The 15,635-nt window shown below is 42.4% G+C and overlaps 1 protein-coding gene and 1 long non-coding RNA gene across 9 annotated transcripts in view; one reads left to right on the top strand and one right to left on the bottom strand.

Moving 5' to 3' along the window:
- Jus (EB domain-containing julius seizure protein) overlaps positions 1–12,541 on the bottom strand; it is a 48,688-nt gene extending 36,147 nt beyond the window's left edge. Inside the window, exons 1-2 of one of the 8 annotated variants that reach the window (XM_076799529.1) lie at positions 12,055–12,541; positions 11,153–11,344 (exon numbers count right to left, since the gene is read on the bottom strand). In XM_076799529.1, coding sequence (XP_076655644.1) covers positions 11,153–11,330 — 178 coding nt within the window. In that variant the 5' untranslated portion in view covers positions 11,331–11,344; positions 12,055–12,541. Of the gene's footprint in view, positions 1–11,152; positions 12,005–12,054 lie in introns of those variants that run through there. The other 7 variants (XM_076799528.1, XR_013083301.1, XM_076799527.1 and 4 more) reach the window with 7 other exon arrangements.
- The window catches only part of LOC143360565 (uncharacterized), a 272,755-nt gene that overhangs the window by 167,338 nt on the left and 89,782 nt on the right, over positions 1–15,635 (top strand). The window lies entirely within an intron of this gene.

Below are 15,635 nucleotides of genomic sequence, written 5' to 3'. Positions count from 1 at the left end.
AGCCTATCAAAGCCCGCGTCATTCGATCGCATCCCCATTTGCATTTTGCGGACCGACGCGAAATGGAGCGTGGAACATTCGACCATTTCTCAAGTTTAAAGCGTACAAAGTACAAAGAAACAAAACCGGCGGCCCCCGGATCGATCGATCGCCGGTACCATCGACATAATAATATACGACCCAATAATATGCAACCCAAAGTGTAGTCAATTGTTCAGAGACAGTTATAAATCGGTCCACCGGGGAACATGAAAATTGCTGTTCATTTGATACCGCGAAATCGGAGAGGCAGACGTTTAAGATCATTCCCTTGACATATTGAACGCGTCTGGCCAATTTGACTTGAGCAGTATCAAAACTCGCCTGGATCCATTTCTGGAATTTGTTGGAAATAAAATTAATTTTTTCTTCTTTTTTTTAGATTGAAACTAAAATTCATAAATATCTCAAAAATAGTTCGGGCGGGCATAGTCAGTTCTAGATCATCCACGTTGGATTTTCTTCCCTGGATATGTCTTAAAAATGTGAAATACTGTTTTCTCTCAGGTAGACTTAATCATTTTTTTTTTATTAGTTTCAATTAACTAATTTTTCTGAAACTCCGCCGCATTATTGCAACTGCTATTATCGAAAATAATTGACTAAAGCTTCAGCAGTTGAACTGAATCCTTGATTATTTCTTTTTTATTTTTTACTGAATGTTGATTTCACCGCCTACGATAATTTGTCAGAGCTCCTTTTCATAGTTTATTTATCAACTGGGCAGTGACCGTTTCGTCTGGCTCATGGGATATTACCCTCGATAAGAAGCGATGAATCACGTTTCACGATTATAAGTTAAGAATCATACTTCATGACGTGTTAAGGGTTCTGAGAATGCGATTCCGAGCTTGGAACAATGATCACGATACGGAGGTTGTTCATGAAAGATTGCGTCGCTTTATATTTTAGAGATACAGCCGCCGCCGGCGTCGCCGTCGTTCCCTCGTTGTAAGCACGTAGAATGGGCCCGGTCACGCGACTATAGTGAACGTTGGTCAGAATTACACGCTCGTTTCGTCGACTGTAAACTTTTACTTGATTTTTATGTGTTTTCTGCTCGTTTCGCCGAGATTCTTCCTCGTCGACGCGTCGGCGACACTGGCGACGATCTATTATGGTTGCCGCAGCAATCTACAGTGGATCCAACAAGCATTTAAACACTATATTCTACGCGTTATTCTTCAAGCACAATGAATATTTAAAAAAGAGATCTGTAACATAAATATTAACTGATTTCAATGAAACAAAAATTCAATATCTCTTTTTTAATATTTATTACGCTTTAAAAATAAGTGTAGTTAATATAGGCACAGTAATTGGGTCCCCTACCCTAGTGAACGCGATTTTTCTAGTGGATTTGCGAGAATATTTCGAAGTAGAAACCAAGTGAAAAGTAGTTGTTCAAGTGTTGGCAAAATGGCGAGCCCTCGAATTGTTTTCAGAGCAAACGAAAACACACGGAATGTACCTTCGACGTCGCATTATTTCCTCCCTCTGATAGCTCTATCCGATGCGCACATCATGATACTAAGAAGGTTATATCGATCGTGGAACGGAGAACGGTTTGTGCCCGTAACTGCCGTTCCCGGTTCTTGACTTTCTTTTTTTCGTTTTATCTTAACGGTCTATTTCGATCGATTAAAACGTTGAAAGCTTCTCCGAGCGAAATCAGGACTTGCAACAAGGACATTTTCAACGGGCGCTAACACTATTATACGAGATCGACGAAACCGAGCAATCCGAAGATCTTTATGCGTTTAGCACGTTTAGGATTCTCTGATACGCAATTTATTCGTATTTCATAAATTCCTGATAGGTGAGACATAACATTTTCTCTCGACTTTTATGTATTTTCTTTAGCGTTTTTAGCGCTTTCCAAAAGCGTTTTCTTTGAAAATAGATTCTTATCGGGGTCAAGTATTCCAGCATCTTCAGTTTTATCGCTTGCGAACAAAGTGGTGGATTTTACTTCGATAATTACGAGCGGAATTATCTCTTTAAATACGGTTCTTTTAATGTCTTAATTTTGGTAATTTCTGCACACGAGTTGGACGTGATTTTTACTGGAATAGTTACTATCAAAGTTTTATCTTGAAAGGTTCTCAATGTTTGTGTCATTACTTTCTGTGGGAGTCATTTTTACTACCATAATCATCGAAAAATTTAAAACGTTGTTACTACCTCCCACACGAAGGGAAAGGGACCCAATTACTGCGAGGGTACTAATTACGATGCCAATAGTAATTGATGATTTTAATGAGAGAAATTGAATATCTCTTTGTTAAAAATAAGTGTAATTAATAAAGGCACAGTGATTGGGTTCCTTACCACAGTTTACAAATAAATTTTCTGTCTTTCAATAATCAAAATAAAAATCGAGATTTAGCTCTACCTTAATAATTGCATTCGAAACTTCATCGCGAACAGTTTTGTTTTACTATCTCGGCTATATTGTTCCCCGTATATAATTTAGAAGCGAATCTTTCTTCAACAAATATATTTAAACTCGGTCGTGGAAACTTTTAATGAACCGAACTTCCATCATCAGTTTCCCAGGAAGAAAAATATAAATCTATCTCCGACTTTCTTCACATTCTTTACCGAACAATAGACAATTCTCAACCAATAAATTCGAAATTGCCATTTCAAGATGGTTTTTCATCATTTCTGGTTCAATTATTTGCACTTTCGCACAGAACAAACATTAATCAATACTTCAAACAAAGGTGAAGCACAGTGATTGAACGTTCCAATGATAGAATAATAATTTACGTATAATACGATTAATCCGACCGATTTGATTTCGCCGAAATTTGAAAATTGCTCCGGACAGTAATTTCGTGAAATTTCGCAACCGAGGCCACGATGGACCGAACACATTCGATAGAATTATATGAGATGTGCAGTTTCAATCAAAATATAGTTTCCTGTGTGTCCTGCTGTCGTACAATGGCTGCCATTACAGCGGGCGCGTGTCTGTATAGCAGTCTCTGTATAGCAACCGGTACATTTACAAATTGCGCGGGGATACAGAGGTTCGCAGTTACCGCCGCAGTGAAACGTTGAATTTTATTCGCTCCGCGGCCTAATGTTGCTAAGCTGTACAAACGAGATCCTTAATTAAATGCATGTAATCCCTTGGACTAATTGTTTCAGCCTCACCGGCAGCATTTGGGTCACGGAGAAAGTGTGTTTAGTCAGTCGTTATGCTAAATCATTCTTTTTCCCCCGTAATGCCCGCGCATTTATTGTCATTACTACGGTTCATTTAGACTTACGGTTGAATCACTGTGTAACGATCATTAACGGAAATAATGAATTATTGACGCGTATTGTGCAGTTCATTATTATGCACATTATTAATTTGCCCATCGTTGGCTGTGCAATAGATTGTCGAACACATATATCCAATGCTGTGTCTTTCCAATCAGCGTTTTAATTAATTCTCTGCTAAGCTAGCATGCGGAAAAATTTCGCGACGTAGTAGAATCGAGTAGGTCGCCGGATATAGGGGATAGTCCCGATGATTAAATTTTAACGAATGCACGATAAAGCTCTCGGTTAGGTTTTTGGCAAACGAAGACGTTCCCGAGTTATTACTTGTTTTTCTCTCGCGAGGAGTTACAGCTCTCTCGAATTTTCATGTGCCCCTGCAGTTGTGGCACATGAGGGTGGCTTCATGCCAAGTTACCCTAAACAAACCCTAAGCAACCTCGTATTGGCTGTTTCCTCAGGTATCGATGCAGAAGCATCAGGTAGCGAATACATATTCAACATCGCTTTATCAGTCGCAACGCCGAGCCCTGACTAATAAGAATTAGTCCAAGAATAATCATTCTTATTATTACAAGAATTATTATCAGCCCATCTTGTGAAGCTCTTTTTTACAATTTTATTCCGACAGAAGACGACATAAAATAACATAAACGTTTGCTGTATTTCTTGGTCACAATGTTAATTAGCATCGACGAAAATTGCACGAATTTTATGCATTTCAAAAATGGGCAGAAAACACACGAAATAAAATGATTAAGAAAGGAAATTTTTATATCACTCCTGAGGATTTCTAAATTCTGTAATTCATAATAATTGTGTTTGTAAAAATGCATTTACAGGGAATTTATTTAGCACATTTATTCGAAACATATATTATGGTGAAACCTGCTAAAAATCTGGCTGAATATGTTCTTCATATTTTTATAAAATAATCCAAACAATTTTAGTGGCCCGTAAGCCTAGCGTCAAACTGCACCGGGAAGCTGTGTTTCTAATAATTGAAAATAAATCTTCCGGTGAAGTTGGCCCGAAGGTGTACAGGTATAGCAAGCGAAAAATCATTAATCCTCCGGAAAACTACATCGAAGTATAGCAACAGCCGACGGCGGAGATTTCGCGCGGCGAACATCGCGGCGCAATTACACAGTCGGAGGGTTCGGAATATTAATTCCATCGCTGCCACAATTAACCGTGAAGGTATTGTGCGCGCAAGTACATGTTCACGGTGATCATTTTAACCGTAAAATCGCCGGTTCTGTTGCAATCGGATACACGTTTTCAATTATAATTGCACCGGAAACGCGACGCGCTAATCCCGACGCGAGCGTCGCCGTTGCTGGCGACGCCGGGCGTTACCGTTTTGACGGCGGGTGCGTGCCGGAACGATTGATCGCGTCGATTCTTGCCAACCCGCGGGGCAAGAATTCGCCTGATCAATAGAAAATTATGTTACGAACTGCGACAGTAGGGCACCCTTGAATTTCTGCGACGCAGTCGCGCGGTCAGCCGCCGCCGCCGCATTCAGAGTGCGTTTACCGCATCGGCGAATTAATTGCGAAGCTCATCCGCGTGTGCGGCTCTCGGCTCGTTACCATCTCGGCCCAGGGATTTCCCTCGTTTATTTATTTATTAGTTCCCGCAGTTTCGCACGGACGCCCTTGAACAGTTACCAAGGATTTTTAACCGTTTGATGTTCTTTTTCTGTTCTATAACCACCCAAATACTGTGGGGCTGCCAATTACTATATTAATAATACTTGGTTTTAAAGCATAATAAATACTAAAAAGGAGATATGAGATTTTTCAATATGTCATATATCTCTTTTTTAACACTAGGTTTACGGAGCACTAAAAATGACTATTTTACATTTCCTTATGAAAATAACATGAATATATCTATCAAAATCTGTAGCCATTTTTGTGAAATAATATATACCCAGAAATAGAAGATCAATTTGTTAAATAATTCCTCATGGATCCACGTTTGCAATCTCAATATTCGCGAATTAAAAATATTAGAATCCGTCATTTTGACGGGTCCCGTAAATCTAGTGTTAATATTTAGTACGCTTTAAAAATAAGTATAATTAATATAGTAATTGGGCCCCTTACGCTATTTAACCGTCCGGATGCTATGCCTGAGTCACTCGTGACCCGTCGCGGTGGGGATGACCTCTTCTTCTCCTTCATCCGAAATAGGACGAAAGCCGGTCCCGAGCCATCGCCTTGTATCGGAGTAAAACTGTATTAATCAAATATCGGCAGAACTCGCAGAAGCCCGAGGGTTAAACTATTATAACCTAGTATACCTAACACAATTTGTTCGAAACGATGTCACTCGTGCTCGTAACAAGACAAAGTTACAAATGACGGAGGGCAATGAACGAATTTCTACAGCTAGTAAAATTTCTTCCAAATTATGCCACTTCCGCTCGCAGTAAGACAAAGTTACGAATACCTCATTGAGTGACGGTCACGAATTAATCTGTACAGCTAATGCAATTTGTTACTCGGAAATTCCCAAAGCCGCGGCATTGAACGAGGATCGTTTCGCCGCGGCCAACAAAAGCGACAAAAGTAACAAGTTATGGCAGCCGTTTCTCATCGGGTAACGGGTTCGCAGTCAGATAAGCAATTGACCGAAGGGCGGGGATCGGAAACGACCATAGTACGTTTCCGTTTAAGCCATGCCAGCGACTATCGAAGAAGGGGGTGGGGGGAGTGGAGGTTAAAGGATTAACGCGGGATCGGCGAATCCTGGTTGTTGGTGTACTGTTGCTGCGTCTGAGGGGATGATTTGCTCGGAGATATTGTGCAACGATCGGAGAGAGAGAGAGACGGCTCGGGTTTCTTCTCCCTGGGAAATAAGGACGCAAATGAGAACAGAAAGTTGTTGGAAACCGGAGGAGGAAGGGGTAGGAGGTTGAGGGCGAAGAGGGAAAATAAAACGAGCCTCTTGAACGGTCGATTGGAGCCGCGAAATCTGAAGAGGAGCATTAAGCTCGGATGACAATCTACCCTGAAAATTCCACGGATGCCATGTCGACGGCCGACTTTCTTAAGACGTGAAAATGAAACGGCGGGAGCAGCGGGTAACGTCTGCGAAAGTTTGCCGAGTGTCTTTGAACCGTAGCGTCGCGACGCCGATACTGTGCTTGCACGTCCGTCAACGCAATTTTTCGAAGACGTCGCCACACCAGGTTTACGAGAACATAACCCTCGACCTCATGTCAATTCGACACAGTTTTCACCGGTACGGTGATTCTGTCGTTCGCCGAACCATTGATCTGAAACTTTGCGACTTTTACTTTTGTCAACGTGAAACATACTGGGAATAACAACTAAAGTTTTGCAAGCTGTTTCTCTCAGAATCTAATGAAGATATCCGACTCCATTCTTTTCAGTCGAATGGTTGAGAGGAGCTAATATTTTAGTGTGTATGAAATTGTTTTGGGGTAACTTTTAGTTTGTGCACTGTTACAGAGTTGCAGCGAAAAATTACTAGTACTGGTCGAGCATGTTTCCCGAAACGGACTCTATAAGAAAATATATTACTCGTGTGATTTTGATTATTTTTACTTGACAAAAATCACACGTGTACTTCGAATGCCAATAAACACGTATGCAAAATCCTGATGCGAAAGGTGTGCTAGTTTTTCTGAGAAAAATTAGTATCGTGGCAATCGTCGGCCCATGTTTTTCAAAACATGCTGTATAAATAAATATATAGCTCGTGTAATTTTGATTATTTTTACTTGAAAAAAATCACACGTGTGCATCAAATACCGATAAATATGCCTGCAAAATCCTAATGCAGAAGGTTCGATAGTTCTCCCGTAAAAAATTCCTGAAGTACGCAAAAACAGATTCGAAAACCGGAACACATAGACAAAGCATATCTAATCCTAAATAAATTAAAACCGCCTAATAGGTTTCCTAAAAAAAATAAAGGTCTATAGAACTTAAAGGAATTTTCCATTGGTAATTTTAATCTGGCAACAACGTAGCAAAGATTATTAAAACTTTTCCGTGACCATGAGCCCTTAGGGTGCCATAGCATGGAGAATGGAGGCCATGCCGAGGCTTAAAAAATTCATAGGAAAGTAGTGCATGAAAAATTGCGCTACCTTACAGCTCACCCTTTCGATCAGCACCGTTAGCACATTATGTTCGCATCTTGTCACATCGTGCGACGACGTACGTTACCCCGACGCCCGTGGGACCTCGCTGCCTAAACCCGACGCAAAACGACGTCTGTGCACGTTGATATCGATCGACGCCGCTTTTACGATGTCTGACATAACACGTCCGCCAAAACAAAGCAGACCGGGGTACAAAAAGAAAATAAATAAACGGAGAAAATATTGCCGGGACAGAAATCGGGCCCAGGTTCGATTCGATCCTGGACGCGCATCAGGGATTATCGGATCAGAGACACACGGTTTGAAAGGTCGTGACACGTACTGCGAATATGGGTCGACCGTAAATAAATAGCGCACTATTCGATCGCAGTGGAATCCTTTATTCGATGAGAGCGTATGCGTTTTTACTGGACCGGGATCATGCGGAAAATTGGGAATACCCTAACGCCGATCGATATCCTCGGTTCGAGAGCTCGGGGACTATGAAACTGCGGGTTTTATGCGCTTCTGGTTGTTCACGTTGCCGATTGTCTCCGCGTCGTAACTGTTCAATAACACGTTTAAACTTCGATCGGTAAATTAGACAATGTCGATTTTATGAAAACTTTGCAGAAACGACCCGCGGTTTTGAGTTGGAGAATTTTGCAGGTGGTTTGATTAGTGTCCTTTGGTGAAATTGTTCAACGTTAATCCTGGATTATTAAATTGCTCAAACAATGAAAGTCTGTTTTGTTCGAATGAAACATTAACGATTCTTCGCACACAGTTGTTCATAGGTTAGAAATGTTTCCTTGAAAGTTTTCCTGGGAGATTTACGGCGCAATGTTTACTCTTTTGTGCGAGAACATAACTTTTTTGCTCCCTTTCTTCCATTACAAGATGCTGCACAGAAAGGATTAAAATGTAGTTCCAGGGATGAGACACTTTGCAAAGAAGTTATCCACCCTGCGTGCTGCATGGCATTAGCATATTCCAAAGTTTGGACACATTCTATGCATACCTGAGCACAGCTAATCTCTCGGAAGTGCAAAATATTCCCTCAGTGGGCTATACGATTCGTTGATTACCGCGGAATGCAGTATCATATGAAACTTTGCGCGTCTGCGATTTTCAAAACAACATATTCCCAGACCTCCGTTTTTTAAAGTCTCTGTTCTTTAAAATTAATCATTTTTTGTAGCTTTAACAACAGAAATTTTATTCGAAGCCTCTATTTTAAGAATTGCAATTAAAAGTGCAATTCAAAGCAGAGAGATTAAAAGAATTTCAAAATGTGTAATTTCAAATGTGTTAGTTCGAGCCGATTGAAATGATTAAAGAAAGAATGAAATTTCCATTTGGCTCCTGTGTTTTGTAAAATTTATGCAATTTTTATTCTGCATAAACATCCGCGGTACACTATTACTCTTAGATGTTTTTGTCTGGGGAACTGAAACGTCTCAAAAACATTTTTCTTTTCTTCTGTGATTGAACCTAACATAGATTTGAAAATGGAAGCTTCCCCTTCACAAACACAACACCTTAAAATATGGTGTACAACTTGTTTTTGCCGTTTTATGGGACAAAAGAGGATGAGCATGATCGCCTGTAGCAAGCCCTCGTGGTGTGCCGTATACTATCGTAAAATTGGCTGTATACGTTTCACTGAAACCTCAATAAAACGACCCAAAAAAATTTGCATATCAAGTTTTATCGGGTTGTTGTGACGGGGAAGATTCAATCTTCGAATCTGTAGTAGATTCCCCCACGAAAAAAATTGTACAATGTTTCGAATAACAGCCTGCAATTATGGTACTGGCGAGCTTTAAAATTTCTGTTTCAATTCAACCATCAATGCTATTTAACAGACAGATGGCGGAATTACAAAAAGGATTCATTCTCGAAAAATGGTCGATATTTAAATTGCGATAATTTCGTAAAACCAAATAGTACGACCATAATCTTGGACTCATTTCAAAGCTTGAAGCCTCTACTTTCGCAATGCGGTGTTCATTTTCCTCCGAGATATTTTTGCATGATTGAACAGGTGGGAAACCGAGGACCCATTTTTCCTAAAAAAAATGCTGCAAATTCGAACGTCTCGAAAAACTTTTAAAAATTTTTCTCGTAAACGAGACTGACGTAGATTTGGAGATTGGAGTCTGCCCTTTACAACAACTCGGGGATTATTATTTCCATAAATGATGAACAAAAATAAATACATTCGAGTCGCCGATAGATGATGTAAGAAAATAATTCCAGTGCACAGAGTTACAAGCATTATTACGTTATTGAAACGTTACCTCTGAGCAGTGTTAGTATTCAACTAGAAAGGCTTTGGCATCAGACCGTGCTCCCGGATAAGCTGGCAACGAGTACGTAAGAAATGGACTGCGGATCTTCATGCAAAATAAAAATCGTGTGCACAGATTGCAAGAAACGGGGGCTACATGCATTTCTTTTCCTTCTTGACACATTTTACGCTGTTGCGTGCCTGAAATCCTAATTTCTACACGTCGTTGCAAATTGAGGAATAAAATAAAACTTTTAAAAAATGGATAAAACATTAATCTTCGTAATGTTGTCAATTTTTTTAATTAACTGTGGATGTTTATGCCAAAAATTGCCGCAGCCAATTGTGAAAACCCAAAGGTTCAGGAGAAATGTCGAAAATAATAATTATTCATTAAATTCTACCAACATCTTTCCAGTTTTATATTTTACCTATCCAGTTTTGTCGTAAACGTTTAAAATAACGCTTGGAGAACGGAAGACGTCAAGTGGCGTCCCTCACCAACAGCGTGTTAATAATTTTAATAAAAACAATATAATCGTATCTTCAAAATCATTCATATTCGCGCTTCTCCCGTAAACGCATAAAATGCAACAGCGTGGTAACAAACGTCCCAATATCCTGAAGAGTGCACAGGGGTGAAATACCGATCGCAGTTTCGAAAATTGGAAATTTCTATATGATCCCGAGGAACGATTGGAACTCATCAAGGTGAAAGGTGTGTTAAGGGAAGTCACCCTCGACGGTGGTGAGTCCTAAAGGGGTCGGTCTCGGTTAGGATATAATTAATTCAATTTTATTAGATTTCTGAGGAATGGTGAGAATTTTTCCGAATTGTGCACGGGGGTGAAATACCGAAATCAATTCCGAAAATTTTTGTAGGACCCGGAGGAACACTTGAAACTTTCCTGAAGGGTACACAGGGGTGACAATTGCGAAAATTTATGTAGGTTCCTCAGGAACAGTTGAAACTTTTCTGAAGGGTACACGGGGGTGAAAACAGAGGAAAAATTTCTAAAATTCGAATAGGTAGCCGAGGAAAAAGTGAACCTGTCCTGAAGAGTGCACAGGGGTGGAAATTTTGAAAATTCGTATGGGTACCCGAGGAACAAGAGAAACTGTCCTGAAGAGTGCACAGGGGTGAAAATGTCAAAAATTTGTACAGGTACCCGAGGAGCAAGAGAAACTGTCCTGAAGAGTGCACAGGGGTGGAAATGTCAAAAATTTGTACAGGTACCCGAGGAACAAGTGAACCTGCCCTGAAGAGTGCACAAGGGTGAAAATGTCAAAAATTTGTACAGGTACCCGAGGAACAAGTGAACCTGTCCTGAAGAGTGCACAGGGTTGAGAATTTCGAGAACCGAAAATAGATTCCCGAGGAACGATAAAACTCAACAAGGTGCTGTTTCAATAGAACTCACCCTCGAAGGTGGTGGTTTCCGGAGTGTCGGTCTGCCCGAGTGCCAGGTGGTCGTTGACGATGAGCCAGGACACGATGAAGACGCAGACGAGCCTGGCCACGGGGTTGGTCCTCCCCGATCCCTGAAGAAAGGTGGACGGCAGGTGTGTCGTCGCTTGGATCCCGTCGACGTGGTGCATCTTCACGGTTGGCCCTTCAACACGCGGCAGCACTTCACCTCTATCTCCTCCCTCTCTTCCTCTCTCTCTCTCTCTCTCTCTCTCTCTCTCTTTCTCTCTTTCTCTCTTTCCCTCGGCGGCTTTCACCCTACGTCGCGTGCACGTATGTACGGTGTGTGATGTACGCACCGTGTAGCACCTGCACGCAGGTCTGAGCCTGCCGTAGTTGCTTCCGGTATCACATATCCGAGGGATCAGGCCGCGTGATCGATAACACGGGCATGTTCCCGCTTCTCACGGGGGACAACGCGCACTGCTCTTCTCGCTCTCTCTCTCTCTCTCTCTCTCTCTCAAAACCAAACGCAGACGACGCAGACGACGAAGACGACGAATCGGCAGAAGAACAGGCGGGAGAGAGAGAGAATGAGAGAGAGAGAGAGGGGCAGAGAGAAAGAGTCAGAGTTTCCAGGTCGCGTCCTCTTCGACCCCTAGCCTCAGATTCGGTGGGGGTGGGCGAACGGAAGTAGGTTCATGGGAGACGATCGACCTGTCCTGCGGCAAGCAACCAGCAGCAACCACCCCCTCTCTGTTTCCCTCTCTCGTTCCTCCTCTCGCGAAGAACAATAGGGGATGTACCTGTGTGTGTGTGTGTGTGTCTGTTTGGTATGTAAGAAAGAGAGAGAGGGGGGAGAGGGAGGGAGAGAGAGAGAGAGGAAAACACGGTCTCTTCTCTGTTTTTCCTAACCGGAACCAGCACAGCAGCGTCGTAGATCCTCGGGGCGGTTTGTTGTTCACGGATCGACACCAGAACAGGTCAGAATCGATACGATTGGCGCAATGCACGCATATCTCGGCGATGCGTCCGCGAGGCACGACAAAAGCCGTTCATCGATGGTACCCCGTGAGACGATCGGGGGAGGGGGGAGGTTACAAAGGTTGAACACAGAACGAAGAGGCTAGAGACACCACTGGCCACGATTCTGGATGATGCTGTGTACACGCCGGCCCGAACCAACTTCACGATGTGGAGCCAGCAAACAACGACCGGATCGCAAAGGGGGTGGCCGCGACGCCAGGGCGCCGACGTCCTGCGCAATGCACGCGAGATACCCAGCACGCGTTGCACCCCCGACCTCCTCCTCGTCGACCCTCCTCAACGTTCAACGTCGTCGTCGCAGGGGCGCAGAGCTTCTGAGTCATTCCTCGCGAAACACCCGTCGACGTTCCGCACCGCCACGTAAATATGCATGATCCTCTCTACGTGAGGAACAACGTCGTCGCGCAATCCCACCCTTTCTGTCTCTCTCTCTCTCTCTTTCTCTTTCTCTCTCTCTCTCCCTCTCTCTCTCTCTGTACGCGATGCCTACGACCCCTCTACTCAGACTTGCCAGAGTTTTACCACCACCCCTGGCAGACCTCTGTCACGGCTGCGACGCATACGAACCTAACCCTCGCGGTGACTATGCCAGCGAGACAAGGCTGAACGAGAGCATCCGGTGTGGATCGAGATCGGAAGGGTGATCGAAGCCTGCCTCGATGGGGAGGGCAAGGTGCGGAGGGAATTCAGAGGGTTTACCCTCTTCGTGGTAAATTGTGTCGAGATGGATGAGGTTCGAGCTGGCGAGTTTTTGATAAGACAAGTTTTATTTGTTTGCTACCACCACCCCCCAACCGAACCCTATCACCACATACAAACCAACCCCTCGATAACTGTGTCACAGAATTGTTTCAGAATTTTTGACAATTATTAAGGCCACGGATTGTTTTATTTCTTGCTACCACCACGAACCAACCCTCCAACCCCACCGAATCGATGAAGAATTGTTTAAGAAATTGTTTCAGATGTTTAACACTAGGCTTGCGGAGCACTAAAAGTGACAAGTAACAAGAACGTGCTACGTGAATTCTCTATATATGTCGCTCAGGCGTGGCCGATAAATGTCGCGGGATTATCCCCCGCGGTGGAAGCTCGAGAGACCTCGGTCGCCGAGGAGTGTCCCGTGGGTCAAAGAATCTGCTGACCGATATATGTCCACGGCTAAACCCGTGTTTTGGACATACATCGTGTAAACGCTCATACCCAAAGAAATAAGTTTAATAAATAATTTCTCACGTATGCGTCCTTAGAATCTTAATAATTTTAAACAGAAAATATCAGAACCCGCCATTTTGCCGGCTAAACCTAGTGTTAAGGGAGAACGTTCTTTTGCCGTTGCCTTAGCGACACTTAAACGAAGGGAGAATCAATGGATCGCGATGGGTTAATTAATCGAAGGTTGTTTGAATGGGATGAATTTTATGAGGGTGGAGTGTTTACTGATGGTGAACTGTGTTGAGATGGATGGGATCTACGGGTAGAGAATCTTTTTATAGTGATTAAGAAGACAATTTCAATGTTTTTGCTATTACTACCCCTGACTGAACGCTGTCGCAGCTACAACGCGTACGAACCAACCCCTCGATGGCTCTACTAACGACGCAGCTAAGCGAACCGAGGATCGGGTATATGTGGATCAAGATCGGAGGGATGATCGAAGGTTGCTTCGACGGGGTGGGTTTTACGACGCGTATGAGGGTGGGAGGTGCGGAGGGTTTACTGATGATAAATTTGTTGAGATGGATGAGGTTTGAATTTTCTGCAATGATTATAGAAAGAGATTTTTTTTCGTTTCCAGCAAAAACCATCCCCAACCACCAACCCCTCAATGATTCTTTGAGCGACGCATCCAGGCGAACCGAGGATCGAGTATTTGTGGATCAAGATCAGACGATCGGAGGGATGACCGAAGGTTGCTGGGAAGGGTTTTATGGGGTGTAAGGTAGAGGGAGGTACGAAGGATTTATGGTTATTGAAAAGGTTCAGGTAAGGCAGCCCTAAGGTTGAAAATTTTTGATTATGATTAATGTCTTCATTTCTTGCTACCACTACCCCTTGATGACTGCACGAAAGAGTTGGGAAAAAACGATCTGATTAACTGACTGTCAGTGTTCGTAAATGTCACGCAAAATTAGAGCACACTTATTTGACCCTCGCATGACTGATCGTAGTTGCCGGTGTCTGGGTCTCGCGTGACCCACACCACTCAGAGATAAAAAGGTAGTCGAGATCCACACGCATGTCTTCTGCCACCGCAGACCCAGCCATCGTCATGCGAGCGTTAATAATAAACGAATAGGAAAGACAGGATTTACTACAGCTTTACTACCACTTTTGTAATCTTTTTAGATATCGTAGAGCATAAACAAGTTTGGTTTACTTAATAAATTGCAATAAAAATTAACTCTCAAGTTTAAGTTTAATTGAAATACTCAGGTCGTGTATTAAGTATAAAATTGTTAATATTACCAACTAGAAATATTTCCTAACATATCACCAGACAGTATCATGTCGAACAATCATCGTCCAATCGCGAGAGGAAGGCTGCTCGGATAAAGCATTGATACCTGTCGATCGAAACTCGCGATACGGGATCACGAACTTTTTATCAATGTTTGTCGAAGTATATTTCTACGCCGCCTCCAACCATAAATTCCCAATAAAGCCAGTCACAAAAAATCGTTCTATTTTCATCTTTACTTTTACTTGACGATCGAAAAACGAATCTATTGAACACACTCCCTTATTTAAAATTATGTTACAGCACTGCGTTGGCAGCACGTGCCATGCAAACTTGAAATATTGCTGTTATGTATTAAAAATATCACTTTAGATTAGTTGGAACTTTTTCTATTGAAACAGCTATTTTTATTTCTATTTCTACTTTTCACTTCAGAAATTCGATCCAATCTAGAACATTTTATAAACAGGAAAACGTGGAATTTAAAAAAATTTTTCACAATTTGTTCAGCACGAAAGGATTTAAAAAAGTGAAAATTGTTTCGAGTTGTATAATAGTATAGCAATTTTAGCTGTGAAGTTAGGTCTGACCTCTTTGGCACTTCAGGATCAAGTCAGCTTTTCTCAACTGTAAAATCGAAATAAAATGTTGAAAATACGCGGTCCAATCGAAAATGTTCCCATAACATAAATCCTGCTAAACACTTAAAGAAACAACTGAGAGAGAGAGAGAGCAAAATTACTATTTCAAAAAAGTCGAAAAGTCGAAGGGCTTAATATTTTCGCCATTTCACATTAATTCGTCCTAAGGGGTTCAAATCCCCGCGGCGATTAGGCTGCGCTAATGCCCGAACGAAAATGACCAAACCACCGTGAGAACACGTGTTTCCGCAACAGACACTGAATTATGGCACCGACGAAGCTCGTTTGACGTAATTGTCTATCGTCCCGCCCCGCAACGCCGCGAGCGTAAAACGTGACTCGCGAGC

This window comes from Halictus rubicundus, chromosome 13 (genome assembly GCF_050948215.1).
Source record: "Halictus rubicundus isolate RS-2024b chromosome 13, iyHalRubi1_principal, whole genome shotgun sequence".
Classification (NCBI taxonomy): Eukaryota; Metazoa; Arthropoda; class Insecta; order Hymenoptera; family Halictidae; genus Halictus; species Halictus rubicundus.
The sequence above is the reverse complement of the archived record's forward strand: the minus strand, read 5'-3'. Positions and strand labels throughout refer to the sequence as shown.